Below are 20,507 nucleotides of genomic sequence, written 5' to 3'. Positions count from 1 at the left end.
TGAAACAAAAACCTTTATGTGGGAACTCAACATTTTTCTGGCAGCAGAGGAGAGTACACTTAGCAGAGTGAATGAAAGAGTGGGCTCAAATACCTCTGCAGTACATTACAAATCTAACAGAATGTCAAAAGATTGCAGAGTTGATTGAAATGCTGCTCTCTTACCTTGTGTGAAGGCGGTGATAGTGGCATTTCCTTCGCCGAGGTTGATCAGGTAGCCATGCTCTGGAGCAACACTAATCCTAAAGGTCACCGAATTCTGAATGCTGTCTCTGTCTTCTGCTTTAAGAGTCTTACTGGTGAACACAAACCCCAAGTGACCAGTCTCTAGAACCCGCAAGGTTGGAGCACCCTTGTTAACCACAATCTGCGGTACTCCATTATCCACTGGGAGGACAGATATCTTCATCATTTGGGGCTTTCGAGTCCCAAATGCTGTATCAGGGAAGACATAGAAGTCTGTGTGAGTGCCATCAGTGACAGTGAAGGAGAAACTGTCCTCAGCACTCTCTGTGCCATCATGTTTGTAGCTGATCATGTTCTCATTCAGATCCTGTTTTGTGAAGGAGGTGACAGGCCGGGTGTTGTTGAAGAGCAGGCGACCATGAACTGGGATTTGAGTGACTGTGAATTTCAAGAGGCGGTCAACAGTGTCTCTGTCCTCCACTGTTAGCTCAAAAGGCGTGATGAGTTTGTTCTCTCCCTCTGTCACCACCAGGCCATGTACTGTCACCACAGGCTTTTTGTTGTCTACATCAGTGATGGAAATGCGGAAAGTGCGAAACACAGGGTTGTAGCCATCAGTCACTTCAAATTCAAAGCTGTCCATTTTCACCTCATCGTCAGCAGTGTGGATGTAGTAGACTTTGTTACCGGCCAGCTGGAGCTGTGTAAAGGATGAAATTGGCATCCCAGGTGTGTCTGTGCACTCCAGATGTCCTCTCATCGGAGCCCGGGTGATTGTAAAAACCAAGTGTTCATCTGGGCTGTTTAGGTCGCTGGTACTGAGCAGGTCTGTTGTCAGAGAAACCCTGCCACCCTCTTTGAGTGATACACCTTTACTGATTACATCTGGGAAAACCATGTCAATGCCACCCACTGTGACATAAAAGTATCTGTCAATCAAAGGGTTAATACCATCTGTCACATCAAACTTGATGAGGTCGCGAATGCCCTCTTGCCCATTATGTATGTACACAATCAAACCCTGGTCCACTTCATTCTGTGTGAAGTTCATGCCAACAGTGATATTTTGCATCATCCCAGAAGGCATCGCTTTCTGTAAATACCCCTGACCAGGCCCATAGCGAATGATGTAAGTTAGCGTGCTATCCTCAGAGTCCAGATCAGTAGCTTTTAAAATGTTGCTGTTTATGACTTTCATGTCACCTATCTCAATTTCAAGGCCATCATTGATAACCATCCTCGGGGTTTCGTCGTCTACGGGGATAATCATAACTATTACTGTTTTCTCCACACTGAACTTTCCATCTGTGAGAACAATATCAAAGCTGTCCTCTGTGGTCTCTGAGTCATCATGCTCATACACAATGCTTGAGGCCTCCCTGATCTGATCCAAGGTGAAGTTAGAGACAGGCACAGTGCCGGTAGTGAGCTGATTCAAAATAAATCCATGCTTTGGAGGTTTGGTGATAATGAATGTGAGCCGATCAGAGGGGAGATCTGCATCAGCACCATTCAGAATGGGGGTGTCAATGACTATGTTCATGCCCTCCATAACTACAAATTCTCTCATGTAAATTTCAGGCTTTTCATCATTAGAGGGGATTATGGAGATAGGGAAAAAATGCCTTTCAGAGAAATTGATGCCATCAGAGCATCTGAATGTAAACCTGTCCTCCACAGGCTCCACTCCTTTGTGAATGCTTTGAACATAGTAAATGTGATTCTGTCTTATGTCCTTGATGGTGAAAGCACTAATAGCTGTCCCGGACCTGGATTTCTCTGAGCCTGGGGCTGGGGAGATATTTTCTACATAGCCTGAAGTCGGCTGTACAATGATTGTACAAAGGAGGTCATCACTGGGGGTGTCGACATCATCAGCGCTTATATAAAGGATTTGAATTACATTTTTCCCTCCTTCCACTACAGTGAACTGTGGCCCCACAAAGACCTCTGGAGCCTGGCTGTCCAAGGGAAGAATAGTTACATGTACTCTGACACCTGTGATCTTATTGCCTCCAACAGTCCACTCATCAGACATGTCCGTCAGTGTGAGATTGAAAAAGTCTTCCTTTGTTGTCAAGCCTATCTCCCCACTGGTATGAGCATAGACCACAAGGCCGTTGATGATATCAGCTTGGGTGAATGTACCAGATGGGACCCCTCTCACCAGGATTTCACCTAATGATGGCGGGTCCTCAACAATGAAGGTCAAACGAAGGTCATCTGTGTCCTCATCTCTCCCCTGAATGACATTACTTGTAATTTCTGTTGCCCCATTTTCCAGTACATCTATATAGGAGCCAATTGTGCCAGCCGGAAGACTGATAGTTGGAGTCTCATCATCAATAGGCTTCACACTAATCTTTATAATAATTGGGACAACGTGAACTCCATCACTGACATCAATTTGTATTGAATCAACTGTTGATTCATCTCCATTGTGGATGTAGGAAATTCTACCATTTCCAATGTCCTCTAAGCGGAAAGTGTCTCCTTTTTTCATGTCAGTGAATGTAAACTGCATCTGGCCATGCAGCGGAGGCTGAGTAATAGTAAAAGATATCACTTTGCTGTCTGTGTCTGTGTCTGAGGTGTCCAGCTCAGCACTTGTGATGATATGTGTGCCACGTTCAAACACAGTAAACCCAGAGTTAGTTATTTGAGGTGGCATGTTGTCCACAGGCTTTAAAAATATAGTGAAAACCCCATCAACACTATTTCCGGAAACATCTTCCACAATATATCTAAACTGCAAAACATGTGTGGTTATTCCAAGCTCAAGATCAGGCGGTCTGTAAGCTATTTTATGGTGGTTAATTTGTGCCTGAGTGAAAGTAGTGACTACAGTGTTTGGCTTTTCAGTTAATACCAGAGCTCCCAATACAACAGGGCTATTCTCATCTGTATCCGTCGGTGGCTGGATGATTGTATATTTGAGATCCCGATCCTCTGAGTCAAGGTCAGTGTAACGGAGGAATTTCTTTCGGAAGTGAGTAAGGTGATACTCGTGCACAGTCATTTGCAGAGTTGTACCTGGATACATTTCAGGCGGGAGGTCGTCAACTGGGAGAATTTTGACGATGAACGAGCTCTCACTTGATTGATTTGGTGGGTCATTGTCATCTTGAACTCTAAACACAAACTGATCCATGACTGTGCTGGTACTGTGGGGGCCAGTGTGTTTGTAAAACAGCTTATCATCAGTTATGTCCTGCTGCAGCCATTCAGTCACTACTTTCTCATACATTTCATCCTGTGTATTAAACTTCCAGGTTGATGGGTCCTCTGGGGCCTCGGACTGACGCAGCAACACCTGTCCGATTGTGGAAAACGGAGGCTCTATTGTGAATTTTATGGTAGAATCCTCTGAATCGATGTCTGCTGCACTGAGCATGAGTGAGGAGATTGGCATCATTTGGTTTTTGAATAAATTCAAACCAGTGTTGGCATTGATTATAGGAGGCTCATCATCAGTTGGAACAACAGTGATTGGAAACAGAAACTCCACCTCATTTGAATCATCTGTCATCCTGAAAATAATATTGTCACTGTATGTGTCACTGCCATCATGTTGATAAATGACAACTCCAGCATTAAGGTCAGCGGGGGTGAAAAATGTCCTCCTGGAGCCCAGAACAGTTAAGTCTCCATGCCTCAGCCCATCAATTACAGCTATTTTGACTTTGTCTAAATTGTCCTCATCACTGATTTCCAGATTTTGTGAACTAGACAGGGGTCTAGACTGTCCCTCATACAGTAACTGGCCAGTGTTTTTAGTCACCACAGGAGCCAATGTGTTCATAGGCTTAACAACAATCATGAAAGCAAAAGGGTCTGACACAGCCCCCTCTGTGTCGACAACCTCAAACTCAATCTGGAAAATCCGCTCAGTGTCTGAATCCACAGCAGGGGGTTTGTATGCAATTTTCAAGTCTTTGAGGTCTCCTTGGTAAAATGAGGTTATTGGTAAATTCCTATCATCTGTGCTCACTATGTAGCCCTCCTCATAGGACAGGGGGGATGTGATGTTGAAAATTAATTCGTCAGGATTAGACTCAACATCCTCTGCAGCCAGCATGTCCGTGGTTACAGCTGTCATTACAAACTGGTCCACTTCCATCATCATCATTGCCACAAAGCTTGGTTTAGGTACTGTGTTCTCCTCTCCCTCTTTAATCCTCACTAAAATTTGGAAAAATTCCTGCTTGAGCAAATTGCCCTCTTTATCATGCAACTCCACAAGCATTGGAATGTAATCTCTGTTTGGTGACTTCAAGGCAAAAGTGTGCTGATAACGGATGTTCAGATTAATGAAATCATCACAATCCACCATTGTTCCAAGACTGCCCTCATCCACAAGTTTTCCGTACCTGGGCACCATGCTGCCACTGGATAGAGAGGCGATTTTGCATTGCTGTGCACTTCTGTCATAGGTAAATTCTAATATTCTTCTATCGATGGGGTTACTTGTGCCGAACACTTTCTCAACGGTGAGTGGCATGTTTTTGGTTAGCACTTCCAGCTGTGTGAAAATGACTTCCACCTCCATCATAAAAGGTATTATAATGGTATCCGTTTGGGTATCATACCTGAGTTGTAATTTCACTCTGTCCCTCGGTGGACTCCTGGAGCCAAAGTGAGAGTACTTCACGTCGTTGGGGCCGAATTCACACGGAAACTTTTTCGGAGACAGGTGTCCAGGCTTTTGAGACAGGGGATCATTTTCCAGGACTGTTATACTGCATCTATCACCGGGCTGAACTTGGATAACCAAATCGTTAATGGGATCAATGAAGACTGATCTCCCAAAAGGCACGCGGATCCCATTATTGGCAACCAATATCGTGTCCTCTGACAGCTCGGACCTCAAGGCGTATGATAATCCATAGCTGTCAAAAACCTGCGCAACTGCATCACCTGTCAGAATCACCGCAAGCAGAATCAAAGCAGCGCCAGTCCCGTGCAGATGCGAGGGAATAATCCAAGCCATTTGTAGTGTAGACCTGCAAAGTAAACGCGTTGAACTTTGCGCATAGGCTACACCCTTTATAAACTAAGTACAGCGGTTAAAGTTGCAAGAATATAAATCAGAGTTGGACAATATCACGCATCTATTGGCACTAAGGTGCACCATTCTCTCACAGCAGCTGTACACTGATAACCTGAACTTCATACTCCTGCTTTGATGAAGTAAAGAGAGTTACACCCTCCTCTCTGCGGATTGGTTGAGACCTCCGCTGGAATGCGTTTGTCAGGATTTGAATGGACGTGGCTTGTGTCATTCAGGGGAGACAAAACGATGCCGCGTGGGCACATCAGTTTGGATAAAGGTAAGAAAAAAGGTAAATATGGTGATGTTTGGGCATAATGTATGACTAAAAGCCTGCAGTAGCCTATAACCATACATTCAATTTATGGTCGAAACATTTAAGATGAATAAAGCACACCGAATCTACCTATGTTGTTTTAAATATATACATTTATTCTCACATCAGACGTATTCCTTCATGCAGACTGTTGTTAATAACGAGGAAAAGCAACGGGAAGTATAACTGTACAAGACAGTCTTGAATGATAGTAGGCTATGACAGGAAAAAAGCTTTGTCTCCCTCTGGTGGTTTCCGCTGATGATGATGTTATGCACATTTTCAACCAGGCATCTTTTTCCAAATGAAAATCAGTTTTATCATGAGATTCTTATGTCAACAGGTTCTGCATTGCATCTGCAGAACCATCATACAACACTGTGTATTGTCTGGCAATGGGCTCATAATGGAGTAAAATCACTGCAGCTGTTTTTTAATGTTTGAGGCAGTTCATAACCACCAGAGCTGATGGCAAGTAAACACTGCAGGGATCTGACAATCATGCAATGAAATCTATGTGGCCACAATACACTCTACTCCTCTCAACAGATGTCACCCTGCAAAATAACCCACAAACCACTCTTCAATCATGAGTCAAAAGGTCTATATAGTTGAGTCGTGCAGGGGCATTGTCCCATTTCCTGTGATGCTGCTCTCTCATCACACAGGTCTTCCAGGTAGCAGACACTTCCCCCAGGAGAGCACTCCTCCGACTCCTGACAAGCCCAGTCATGATCCTGTGCCTCTCTGCGCCACTCATCTGGAGAAGCAGTGTTGATTAAGAGGACACCCACATACTTTATGCAGCACAGCAGGGCAGGTCAAATTGACTCAATTATATTAAAAGTTGGCTTGATTTTGGCATGACAAGCACGGCTGCACATCCAGACAAGAATCACAGATCTTTTAGAACAAACAGTGTCCATGGGGGAGTCTGACTGTGTTGAACAGAGAGAGAGAGTCATGCAAAATCTAATATTCTCTCATTACCAAAAGTAGGCTTTTATATAGTCCGTGCAACATCCACAGTCATAAAAAATGTCAGTAAACTGGGGGAAAATTATTTCTCTAACACAACTATGGTATTTATTCTACTGTACATTGCTACAGACACAGCTGCCCTGCATGTTTGATTTACACTAGCCTTTATAGATATTGGATGTACACACACACCTACACACCCCTGTCAATGTGTAGCATAGAACATTATATTGCCTGGAATAATTTGACTTCAACTGTGCTGAGTCCCCTCTGATCCCTTTTAGATTATTTTCATTCCATCCACAAACTCCTGGGTGCAACCATTGTGTCTGCACCTACCTATATTTCAGCATTAACAAGCCAACATACAAACCATCTCGCAGCTGGCATGTGTTGAAATCAGTACACAGTAGCTGCCATAACAAACTGTGCCGTTGAGTTGCAGTGGACACTGTTGACAGGGTCCAATTATAAATATAGCCAAGCAAACTGCAAGGCAAAGCCCCCAGGCCTTGACAGCTTCTAGTTATAAGAGAAAATGAAAAAGTGGATGAACAGAACTTTCTGACAGCGGCGATGGCAGACAGGGAATTGGATCATATCCAAACCTTCATTTCTATTTTTGAGACGAAGGGAAGTTTGATGATATTCTGTCGTGTCACATTTATATCAAATTTATTGTAAATGACCGGTCCTCCTTATAGAAGGTAGAACTGTCGGTATATAGAGGAAGTGAAGATACCAATCGCACCTCTGGTGTGCAAGGTGATTTATTGTGGGTGTAAAGATACACAAGCTAAGCAGGGGGGGGGGTAGGCTGAAATATTGCAATTCACCTCACTTTTGGGTACCACTTATAAATGTTTACCAAAATAACAACAGATGACTTTAGGTTGCTCATCCATTTAAGGTTTTCTCACAGTCGAAAGCCAAAACATTCAAAGCTGTGTTTTTTCCTGGAGCTCACCTAATTACTTCTATTAGTATTCAGTTTGTTTTGCTTTGTGGTGACTCTGGTGACAGCTGTAGGCAACTAGACAAGACAACTACTGCCTAGAAGAAAACCATAAATGCTTATTTATATTAGATGCAACCATAATCTAAAAATATCTTGTTTTTCTTGTTGTTTATACTGGGGCTAACTTTCAATTTGCTCTCATCTTAACGCCCTGCCTTGACATCACTGTACACACACCGACAGGACAAACACTGGAAGGCTTGTATTCCCTTCTATCAGTGACAGCATTGTTATTATAACTGTGTTAACAGAGATATACATCATGGAAGGCGCCTTGAGCTCTGAGAAGTGACATCATCAAGTCAATCTGATACAGGGAAAATGAGGTGCTGCAGGATGGACCATCTGCGTGTTCAGTCTGAGACCAAGACCAAACCCATACTATCATTACTTTGTTTGTATGTCTGTACAAGGTCTTTATTAATATGCATGTAACATGTGTAAATTAGTGTTGCTGTACATGCTAATACCCTGTTTCTCATTTTTTTGCAGTATGGAAAATAGCCTTAATGTGCACTACCCTGGTCAAAACAAAAAATAATAGCTAAAAATAGAATAAGAATATTAGTATTACAAATAATTTTGATTCAAGACCCATGTTAGTTTAAAAAAAAAACTAGTGTGAATGAAATTATGTGCTTCATCTAAACAAAATGTACTGTGTAATGTATTGTACAGTATCTGATATAATTTCCAATTAATTTCCTCCATACTGCAAAGCTACTCAATAGCAATCTTGTCATAATTTATACAATTCCTATTTCTATCTAAACACTGCGACAGCATTGTCTGTCTGTCACCAGAAACACTCTTGATAATTGCCTCCTTTGGTGTCACCCAAGTGTTTATCTTGCTGTTGCTAAAGTGACTCCAATCTAACAATTGCTTGGACTTATCAGGGCTATTTTTGTTGGTGGTTATTCCCTGGAGACAATACAACCCTAGGCTCACTGATCTCATTAAGGCTATTTTAGTTCATTAGGTCTCTGTCACTGACAATTCTTTTGATGGTTGAAACTGGAATGGTGGCAGCAGCTACTCTGAAGTCTTCCCCTATAAAAGCAAATTGTGTAACCTATAGAAACAATGCTCAGCCAACCGGCAGCCAAATCCATCTTCCCCAGCTTATGTTACTCTGGGGAAACTACAGACCAAAAAAGGCAGCGAAAACCAGTCAAATTTAATCATATTCTTTATTTCTCAAATTCCCCAGGTGTTCATAAGACTATAACATATCACCAGAGCAAATGTACTGCTTTGCAAACAAAAAAAGTTAGGTTTATTTACGGCTTGCTTTTAACAAATAGATTCAAGGCAAAGTGTTTTGAGGAAAACAGAGGAGACAAAAATAGATGAAATCCAAAGATAATTTATACAAGAGAAGAAGAGTGAGGAGACATGGGCGCACATGAACTGACATTTAAGCAGTATTATATTCATCGGGGACTGGTGAATATAATTCTGTTTTTTATACCCTCAAAAACTGTTTCCTTCGCAGAGTATGAAGCTTGTTCAGGAGTGAACCAGAATCAAAAATTCAGAAAGACAAAATAATAGAAACAGCTTTCATAATGTGTGTCTTCGTCCAAAGTGGGACTATAATTTATACTACACATGCACTCATAGTATAGTGATAATCTAGTGATAAATGTCGATTTTTACTGACTTCCTAACAGTGAAAATACTGCATGAGGAAAGTATTGTTTCAAGAGGCTTTAGATATAAGTGTATGTTATTAATTTAATAACAGTACTGGTAGATTATCTGGGACGGGAGGTTAACGAATTTTCACAAGACTTAAACCTTAAAATATGGGAGGTATATGTCATTGAGGCAAATCGGGATGATAATAGTAAACATACAAAATACACTATAATATAATACAGTATATCTGAGTTGCTGATTCATTGTTTACCTTCCTTTTACAAAGATAGCTGTAACGTGATTAAATCAGATCACCTTGCAAACCTTTTCTGTCTAAATTAAGTCCAATATATTCAAACTGAGAATTGATTCCTTCCTTCACATTTCATCATGTTACTTTCATGTTTCTTTGGCACATTTGATAATCTTTGGTAAAATAACAATACATAGTACACATGAACTGGCGTGAAATCTGGAATCTAAGGTCGACATGTTATTTTAAAATTATTTAAAATGCTTAGTTCAGTATGTTTTGTTAGTTTTGATATTAGTAAAAATGTTGGTGTGTTGTCCAGAACAGATGATCGTTTCCTAAGTGTTTAAAAATTACAAAAAGCTAAGAAACTATTTAAATTAATGCCAGTAAATGTATTGTTTTCAGTTCATCGAGTACTGCAATCACACTGTGCTGGTACCAAATCAAAGTTTCTGTCTGTGCCAGCAATTAATTACTTGATGTTGTTTCACCCTTGTAAGTACACCATGTTACAGAGAGATTCTAATGAAGCATGAAATGTAATGCTGTGCCCAAAAGCCTCTAACAGCATTAAAGCAATTGTATGTGCAAACGGGCATTGTCAAAACTGCTTTCATCACATTCTAACTAACCTGAATGATGTGGTGGCACTAAAGAACACAAATAAATGCCAACCAGAAGACATTTAAACATTCATCCATAACTGAAAACTGTGTCTTTGACTTTAGGCTTTTATATGTTATTACGACTCAAATTCTTTGGCTTCCTGTGGACTTGTGGTCGCCCGCAGGCCAAAGGTTACATCATTTAATCGGATTGCTGTGAGATACCCCGCAGGCCTTCCTTCTCCTGATGAGTTTTAAAGCTGAGAGGCACTTAACATGTATGCCCACCCTGCGGGATGAACTCATTTATACTGTGCAAAAAGAAAGAGAAATGAGAATTCACCTGGTGGGAGTCACTGTGTGATATCTGGATGTTGTCACATCAGCAGCAGAACAATTTGACTATGAGATCTCAGATGTTATTATTAGAAAACAAAAGTACAATGTTTGAAGCATGTGATACTCTGCACATGATGAAAATTATTTTGTTTTTTGATTTTATTAGATTTTTTTGATTGAAGTAGCTGCAATAGCAAACACAAATTGTTCAATAATAATCATTGAGTTATTTGATACTCAAATTATTCCATTAAAGTAAAGGATTGTTGTCTTGTATGTTGTGGCTGTACATTTTTGCCATTCCTCTCTTAGTTTACTGCATTTTGGCCTCCTCAACCCTTTTGAGTTACCACTTTGTACTGTACTGGATGTATTCTCTATATCTTTCTACTCTGTTTGATCTAAAGTTGCAGACTATGTCAGCAACAATACAGTCTACTGTAGATGAAAGAGAATGCATTTACTAGATGCTCATGAAAAAGTTGCACACACTGCACATGTGGGGACAATAATGCTTTCTCTTTGACTGTATATCTGTGTTATCACTGTTATTTTATTCTCAAGATTTATTTCTTATTAAAAAAAACACCAAACCTATTTTGTTGGATTTATCCTGACATAATGACATTTACTACCACAGAGTGACAGCATCTGTATGGGTGCCTATTGTTCCAATATTCTGGGGAATGTCTCAAATATTTCCAAGTTCCCCTGCCAAGCTTTAATTGACTTAATCTTTCCATTAGCCCTAAGTCGCCAAAGTCAGCTGTCATTTGGTAGAGTTAACTGTTGTAACAAGGTGCTTTTTCATGCTTCATGATAGATGTGAGTTTTAGCTATGAGACTTAAGGATGATGTTTAACCCCCTAACCCCTACAGCACTCTACACAAAACAGACATACACAACCAGTACAACACACACATCTTCCCCACTGACAGCTCTAATAAGCACCAGCACACAAACTGACAAACACTTGCTCATTTTTGTCAGGTGATGGGGTGTTGCTGAAATTATTGAGTTCACTAAATACCCCCATAGACAGACATAAACAAAGTCTATAACCTCCATGCTTCATCACCCCCCTACAGGTAGCAAACATAGATAAAAAAAAATTTTTTAAAAAGCAGAGGTATTATTATTAGAGTTATTCAAACATGTTTTTTATGTACAGTGCCCTATAAATTGTAACAGCTATGCATTTCATGTACCATATACTTTACAGCCACTGCCAGGAGATGGCTCACATTGGATGGATTACATGTGGATCACATTATTCAATAAGTGAGTTGTATACACCAGTGTTTTTCATTATACATTTATTACATTAGAACAACAAGAGCTAATGAACGTTTAGAAACTGATTAATGGTGTATAAACAATACATGAAGGCAATTACTGTGTAAAATTAGGTGTTTTTAATCTAATGTCTGTTCAACTTTATTAATATGCTTTATTAAGCTAATGCAAAACTGATATCTTGAGTCCTCTTGGAATTAGTGTATCACATTTGCAGTGAAAAGTTATTAATGCCCTGCTTGCAGTGGGAAAAGTAATGTCAGATATAATTTTCAGGTCTCTTCAGTTTGGTTCAACTTGTCAGTCTAGCTATATTGTAGCTGAGTTGTATCACTACTGAAAGACTGGCAGGCCTAATTAGTTCAAGACCTTATCTAATGACTTTGAATTTCTGCTGCAAGCCTGACTATTGCATCAGTGTTCATTTTTAGAAGCGGGGTCGAAACCTGGCCGACACATACTACATCTAATTGACGGAGAACTGGACTGCAATGCCAAATGAGTTCTTCACTGACATCCACAGCAAAGACTGACAACCTCCTGTGAAGTCAAACCAAATCAGCCATATATAATGCATGATGGTAAGTTTTGAAAATGCAATGATTTTACAATTAAAATTCATGTATCTCTTAAATGTATGCAAGGTACCGTATTTGTTATGACCCCACGTAAATGAATTTAATTGAAGAAAGCTGAAGAAGCATGAAGCATTTTGCAACCTAATGTTGGAATGTAAATGTGTACATGTATAAATGCAAAGATGAAGGATTTGAAACTATAATGATTCTTATTAAGGAAAACAAATTTTATCTCACTTGACAGAATTATTATTTATCATCATGTCAGAACCGCTTAGTAATACAACATATAACAAAATAAATTGTGATGCTGCAAACCTCTACTGCTGGTAGTTGGTAAACTAGAAGCCTGATCTAAAATTTACCAGATATTTTTTACTGTAAGTATATTTTGTAGTTTATATCATTTATTATTCCCAGATTAAAGACATATACCCCATGTGCTGGCATAAGAAAGTGAGAGTCATTGCATACTTAAGAAAAGTGAAAGCAGTAATCAACATGCCAGAAACTGGGTCAGAGGACTTTTATGGCAATAGCACACATCATTAACAAATATTTGGCCCAGATTTTCTAACCCCCCACAACATCTTTGTAGGAAGTTTATCTTCCGATCAAACAACCTCCCTTTAATTCACAGATCAGGGACTTTCTCAAGGAATGTTTTTCCAAACTTTTCCAAGTTCCAAATATGGAGCTGCTGCAAGACAGACAGAGAGTCCAAAAAAAGGCTGTAGGCGAGAGACTCATCAAGATTTTGGCAGAGAGGTAGAGCTCTCTCTGCCCTCTAGTGGTAATACACTGAGTCAAATACAGTGATATTATTCAATCAGTCATTATTCAGTTAGTCAATCAGATTGTTTTGAGCCTGTAAATTTCAGGTACAGTAAATTAACTTGTTACCTATGGATAGGAAATCAGTATTGCCTAAATCTATAGGCCTGTTTTACTGCTATATTATAACAGATTTAAGACTAAGAAAATATGATTAGTTTAGGTTTAGTGGCTGTCTAGAGTAGGTCTGTCTGATAAAACTGTCAGTCACTTTTGACGTGATAATATGGCTCCATTCCTGAGTTGTCTATTTTGATGAGCATAGCATCTGATTCATGGTCTGTGCCTCTAAGATGGTTTCCAGTGTGGACTTTCCAGCCAGGTCTCTGGGTGGCGGGAGCTTCATCACCAGCCAAAAACAAATTGTGCTTTGACACAAAGGTAGCCTACACAGGGTGCAGAAATAATGGATAAACCTGTATTACAGTTGTATTACAGCAGAGTGGATTGGGAAAAAGAAATGCATTAGAGCAGGTCACATACTGTCTGGTGTAAATCCTGTCTATCAACAACCAGCACAGAAATACAGTAATACAGCAGATCATACAGTGTGACCTTCAGTTAAATTGACTGGCCAATGCTATGAGAGGAATTTCAACCTTTTTCCTCTAAAAAAAAATAACAGGTAATATTTGAGAGGTGGCCATCGGGGCATTCATATTCAGTTGGAATAAATAGAAAAGACACTCTCTATTGAATGCTTCTCGGGGCACAGTACTGTACAGCAGCTGCTCTGCTGTGCTGTGCTCTCTACTATTGAAAAGCATCAAGGTACAAAAAGGAAAAATATAGCATTTGCTCACATTTTAACAGATCCCATAAAACACTGTGAACCTATTGATCATTTCAGTCTTTAATAGGCCTGAATCAGAAGCTGCCAAATGAGCCTCCTCCTTCTTCTTTTTCTTTTTCTTCTTCTTCTTTTTCTTCTTCTTCTTCTTCTTCTTCTTCTTCTTCTTCTTCTTCTTCTTCTTCTTCTTCTTCTTCTTCTTCTTCTTCTTCTTCTTCTTCTTCTTTTGCCAATTTAGATGATTCATGTATTGCTTTAGTGTGATTTCATGTAGAATATTGTGTTTTTAGGTTATGGCTTCATAGTCTTTGAAAGAAAATCTACAATTTGGTATGACAAACACACATGAAACACAGAGATCATTTACTCTCAAATCACTGCCATCAATGAATGAGGTAATCCATGTTGTCTATATTCTTATTAGCTACTTCTGTTGCTCCCAAAAAACAGATAGGTTCAATGTGCTATAGATATGCATTCCTCTGTTGTCCATGATCTTTATCAGTTAAATACAACAAAACTGTACAAAATTAGTAGACAAATTGAATAAATCATTTGAAGGAAAAAAAAAACTCGGAAGACAAAAGATAATTTTCCATGCAGCCAGTTTAGCTTTCTAAAACTGGCTGTAATTGACATAAAAAACAAATGCTTCACCCATTTGAAGCAGGAAGCTTTTATGTATTATTAATGTCAAGATGTTTTTTTCATGTTTGTGGTGCAACTGCAACCTGATCTATCCTCTTCAGAAGTCCATTATTGTGGAGTCCAACCTTTAGTCAATGGTCATATTCATTGTGGCTGTAAAGGTTTCCCTGATTTTTCCTTTATTTTGTTTTAAGTCACATTTAAATCAATCTTGAAAGAACTGTGACATTTATTTAACAATCTGCTACAAAAAAAATAAAATACTTCCATGACAGGAGGCCTGTAGCTTATAAAGAAAGACAAACTGAGTCTTTAGTAAAGTTAAAAATTAAGAGGGACTGTCATAGCTTAGCTCTCATGAACATTTACGAAGGATTTACACAGGAGTGTTCAGTCAGTTGCATGGTATCTTGTGGCAGTGAAATACTTTGCATATGTCCCTGAAAGACATCTGCATCATACAGTTCAACCTTGGATAGTTGTGTCAACTCTTTGGGGCAGGCTTCTCTCCATAGCCTGTCCTTGCAATGGCCTAAAGGATAGAGTTAGATCATTATATGGAGATTGAGCTCACCTGATCTGTCTGCCTGACACTCAAGGTTTTTATATTTAAATGCATTCATTTTATGAAATACCATCATATTATCCACCTATGTAGCTGGAGATGTCATTTCAATACAGCAAATAAAGTCTTGCATAAACCCATTACATGGCGAGTAGAAGGTCACACTGAGTCTGATTGCTAACCACGTTACTTTTCCTGCCAAAAACACCTTTTCATCTAACTAAACATTATTTTAGGCTACAAAAACAGATGATTAAATGTGATTTCATTTAGCCTTTGCAGCAGTCAACCAGTTCCCTTCTCTAATCCGTGGATTTTGGTTTGATTTCCACTCTTGTTTTTCATTTTGTCTTTCAGTTCGGCAGAATACACCCCTCTTATGCCAGGTTGCACAAAAAGTGAAATTTTAGTTCACAAAATGGAATGAATGAGTTGTCAATTTTTCAATATTTTAGATTGGACAGGTGGATGTTGTTACCTGCTAGACATTTCTGCCTGACATGCCTCCAATGGTACCATGGGGTCAGCTGCAGGGTCATCAGCTGGAGACCACCTTTTCGTTGATGTTTTGCTCCTTTAACTCCAGAACATCTCCTGGCGGTGGAGCAGTGTCTTACACCTCAGCCATAGCCAAAGGCTGCCCTTCTCTGCTTCCTACGCGAGTGCTTTTGTGGCTCTCCGGAGCTTTGCCCCGCTACACCTACATCCCAAAGCAGCTATAGTATTGACGCGCTGACGAAGCCCAGACAGCCTACTTCCATGGGATAGATGGTCGTAGCCCAGCCTGCCTCCCTGCACTCAGCAGCCAGTTCAGAGTATTTTGCCCTCTTGCGCTTATGGGCAGCCTGAATTCTCTCCTCCCATGGGATAGTTAGCTCAATGAGTAGAGCAGTCTATACAGCAGCAGACAAGAACACTATGTCCGGACAGAGAGGTGTGTTGGTGATCTCAGGGGGGAAGTGCAGCTGCTTACCGATATCGACCATCATTTGCCAATCTTGTCCTGGATACAGGCATCTAGGATGGCTCTTTGAGCTGGAGTCTTCTCTGCTCTCTCCAGGCTTGACAAACTGGATTAGGGTTTTTCTTGGTGTTGAACTGGTTGTTTCTTGCAGCTTGCCTGGAGATTTCCAGAACTTAAGACAGCTTCCTTGGGATCTGATCGTGCCACCATCGATAGTGCCCTTGTGCCAGACAGCATATGTTGTAGGCTTGCATTAGTGGTGTTGCAAAGGGGGCAGCTCTCCTCCCTGCCAAACCACTGATGGGGGTCTCTTGGGTATGGGAGTGTCATACGTTGCCCTATGCAGGAAACTGAGTCTGGCTTGTGGGATCTTTCACAGTTCAGCCCAGCTTACTGATCTATTTAAAGTGATCTCTCATGTGGTCCAACATCCCTGACGTCCCTTTGCCACTGCCTTGACTTTATAGAGCTCCTGTTCTGCCCTTGTCACCTCTTCCACCATCCATTGATTTCCTTTTTTTCTTTGTGGCTTTGGACCAGAGATGTGGAGCTTCTCCCCTGTCAAGCCCTGCTCATCTTATTAACAATGATTCATGTAATCAATCAGTGTGTTCCTAATGACTTCATAGTGTTGTTCTACATTTCTGTTTTAAATAGTGCTTTTTAAGAATACCAATGTATTGCGGTCCCGGGGGACCCCGGTCAAAAGAACCCCGAGGCACCTCTACAGTTTTAATAGATGAAACTCTTTATTGAGTTCATGTTTGTCATGGGTCCTAATTTAAACTGTCACACACTATCGGAGGGGTAGGGGCACTCTGTCAGTCATTTTGAAGGAGACAGCAGACACTGATTTCCTCATGTGCTCTGTTGACAACCCTAAATACTGCTCTTCCCACGGGTGTACTGGGAAAGAGTTAACACTAATCCTAAAATAATAATTTGTTTTTTGGCATAATTCCATAACTAATAATGTTTTGAGATTAACATTAATGTTATTATGATTTTATTATGATGGTTGTTTCTTACTTTGTTTTTGGTAGGATTAAAGTAGTTTTGTTGTGCAAAGCATGATGTATTAAAACAACCACCCCAACTATTAAACCATCATAACCCATGACCAGCTTTTAATGTAAAATTTTTCACAATACATACATAAATACAATAAAATATTATTTGGTCATAATATTTTTTCTCACTGTACTGCTGGACAATAAATTGCTGGTATGATTATATAAAACACCAGATTGTCTTGCAGATGTCTTGCAATGAGTGAGATACGATAAGATAGCTACAGTGATGATAACAATGACCTGTATTTGCTGATTCTGTTGATTCACGGACAATATAATGAATTGTATCATATACTATGTCCTTACACCTAAGTACAGAATCTGCCAAAAGCACACACATTTCAGTTACAATGATAACAAAGAAATAAGGAAATACTGGATGTGAATTCATGATTCATTGGTGTTGAACTTGTTGACATTCAGTAGGCTTGAAAACATTATTCTTACAATGAAGGCAACTGTTGAAATTGAGCAATTACAATCAGAATTTTAAACACTATCATTTTCGAAATAGTCTTATCTTATTTAGTATATATATATACTAAATACTAAATGTATGTATATATATACTTGACTATGCCTAGGACTAAAACTAAAACCTCAAATACTTGAGTTAAGATGTTTATTTTACCCTTGCAAAAGTTCTCTTCCAATAAGTTCACAACAAGACAGCAAAAATAAAAAGATGAAAAATGTGTTCAGCATGATGGATAAACTTTTCTCTCCTCATATCTCAAGGGGGAAAACATTAACATACAGTACAGTTGTGTATTGCCATTTCTTATGGATCTGGAAGAAAGAGATTTAGAGAGAGTTAGAGGTCTCTTAGCAACTTTGCATGCTCACACTAGCCAGCTAAAGACTGTTAACATCATACATCTCACATCTTACATTTCCCTACTGCAGCAAATTTCACTCAGAGTTCAATAGAAAAACATGTTACAGTTATTTCATATTTTCAAAGCTCCAGGCAGGGTTTTTCATGGGAAAATGAGGTGAGTTTGGGTATCAACTGATTCAATTCTGTGCTTGAGAAAATCTGCAACATTACTGAAGGCCAACACGTGTATTTCAGATGGAATAAATCATCTAATTTGTACAAATGACAGTTAACAGGGCCTCTGTGTTTTCATATCCTCAGTATCTACTTTACACAATGAGGTTTCTGTCTCCCTTGTATTTTTCAAAAAACATCACATGATATATTTTAACATTGTACTAGTTCCCCTTATAGCTTACTAATCTGGAGCCTACGGCAGCCAAGCTAGCATGTGCTATTGCATCCACTCCTTCAGTCTTCGTTATGTTTCTCTCATCTGATGACAATAGAGAGATCTATCACTCCTGCATGCATAAATATCCTCCTTTTCCAAAGGTACTCTACCTCACAAGGTTTTAATACGTATTATTTTTAGCGTCATGGTTCTTTACTGACATAAAATTCACATGACTCATAGTTGTAGAAAGGTGCTTTCAGTGAAATGAAGCTCAGAAAAGCTAGCTTAAGCTACCTGCCCAGTGTAAACACCACCGAACCAAATCATTGAGTTGGTAAAGAGAACAAACTTAACATCCAGTTAACTTAACATATAGTATTCTTCTCATTAGTTGCTAGAGACCATACGAGAAGTAACCTGAACTCATGTTCATTAAGTTGTCAGAACTCTAGCTGACCATGTTCCTATGTGTTCTAAGGAAGTTATTTATTTGTTGGACATTTATGCCTTTGTGTGGTGACAGATGAGAGATGACAGAAAACAAGAGTTGAAAGAATTTGGGAGAGACACACAACATGTCTGCTAGTGAAATTAATTGCAGACATTACGGTTACGCTGTATGAGATGTAACCACTGGGCTACCAGGGCGTGCCGGCCATACTGGTAAGTCAGTAGGTCCTGAACTTAGATTGACTTCACAAACCTATCTACAAAAATACTGTATGAGATCGGAAACATAAGCTACTCAATGTCTTGGTCACATAAAACAAGTCATGGCCAAATGAAGCTATGTTATGTTACTGTACATTGCAAGACATGTCTTCTTGAGGGCAACCAAGCTGAGCTCAAGTGGCCACTTTTTAGGCTTATTTTTGTTTTTTGTTGAGGGGGTTTTGTTTTTGTGCTTTTTGTTGTTCATTGTTCATTGTTAATTTCCTCAGTATGAAAAGCTGGCTAAAGCCAAGCTGTGATTAGGGATAGAGGATGTTATTTTGGGCAAGTAAACAACTGAGACAGGGAAGTATACAGTTTGGTCACACACATCTAATACTCTTTTCCTATTTCTGTAACTGTTTTGCCCTTTAGAGCTAAGGGGAGAACGATGATCGACGGATGGAAACTCATCATCACATTCACTAGGAATTCATTAATGTCCCACTATTGTTAATGACCTTACATTGTGTCCACCCTCTGACAAGATCACTGAAATTTCAATTGTTTTTGTGTTTTGGACGTTCTTTTTGTGGGCAAAACTGGCTTAATACATCTTTAAAATAAGGAAAACTGTAATATTTAGTATCTTACATTGTTTACTTTATATACATTAAAATAATTTTAACATGGCCAGCACCAGTGACTTGTTTACTTTATGGGAAACTAACATGTTTTTCACCACACCTTGGTTTTGCTGTGATATAGTCTTCGTTTAAAAGGGCGCGGTGACGGTTTCTCTTCAAGAGTTAATAGCGTGTTGTTTCTCTTCTTCTTCCCACCTGATCCGACGCGTGTGTTACATCAAAGAAAATGTGCAGGATAGAGATCCGAGATATGCCACTAAAATGTCCTTACAGATGAGAGAACAAAAGCGGTGGGCGGGGGATTGCATGCCATGCTATTAAGTTACAGTGTTTTCAGTGGAGACTTGGTGATAAGATGAGGATCCTGCCGCGTAACTTTCCTTACTGACAGACGCAGTGTCTGTTTCTCCGTCGAGTGGAAAGCAACAGGAAGACGGTAAGTTTCTGTGTGTCTTTTGCGCATGATTACTATAAGCGTCGGCTTGATTGTGTGTAATTTAGGATATGTTTCTATAAGATAAAATCATAATATGTAAACATTTCATGTAGCTTCTATTTAGTCATTTGCTGTGAAATAATGGTCTTCTAAATTTTCTGAGAATATTACCAAATTTCACCACATTTCAAATTATGTCTGTGTTAATTTAAACTGTTGTAGATGTGGATAGGAAGTGATTAATATGTGTTGTCATTATTTTGAGTAAAAACAGCAAACACATCATTTTGGTCAATTATGTCCTAAAAATAAAACATAAACCAATTAACTGAATACTGCTTTTATTTTTTTTTATTTTTTTAAGAAAATAGATTGATGTAATAATCTAGATTTTACCCATTGTATGTGAAACA

At 39.4% G+C, this 20,507-nt stretch overlaps 1 protein-coding gene across 3 annotated transcripts in view; it reads right to left on the bottom strand.

The window, feature by feature from the left end:
• The window catches only part of frem2b (FRAS1 related extracellular matrix 2b), a 58,179-nt gene extending 53,004 nt beyond the window's left edge, over positions 1-5,175 (bottom strand). For all 3 annotated transcript variants that reach the window (XM_062419727.1, XM_062419726.1, XM_062419728.1), the window contains exon 1: positions 165-5,175. In XM_062419727.1, coding sequence (XP_062275711.1) covers positions 165-5,175 — 5,011 coding nt within the window. The remainder of the gene's footprint in view (positions 1-164) is intronic.
• Positions 5,176-20,507: the final 15,332 nt, after the last annotated feature.

Source organism: Scomber scombrus, chromosome 5, assembly GCF_963691925.1.
Source record: "Scomber scombrus chromosome 5, fScoSco1.1, whole genome shotgun sequence".
Taxonomy (NCBI): domain Eukaryota; kingdom Metazoa; phylum Chordata; class Actinopteri; order Scombriformes; family Scombridae; genus Scomber; species Scomber scombrus.
This window is presented reverse-complemented; position numbering and strand designations above follow the sequence as displayed.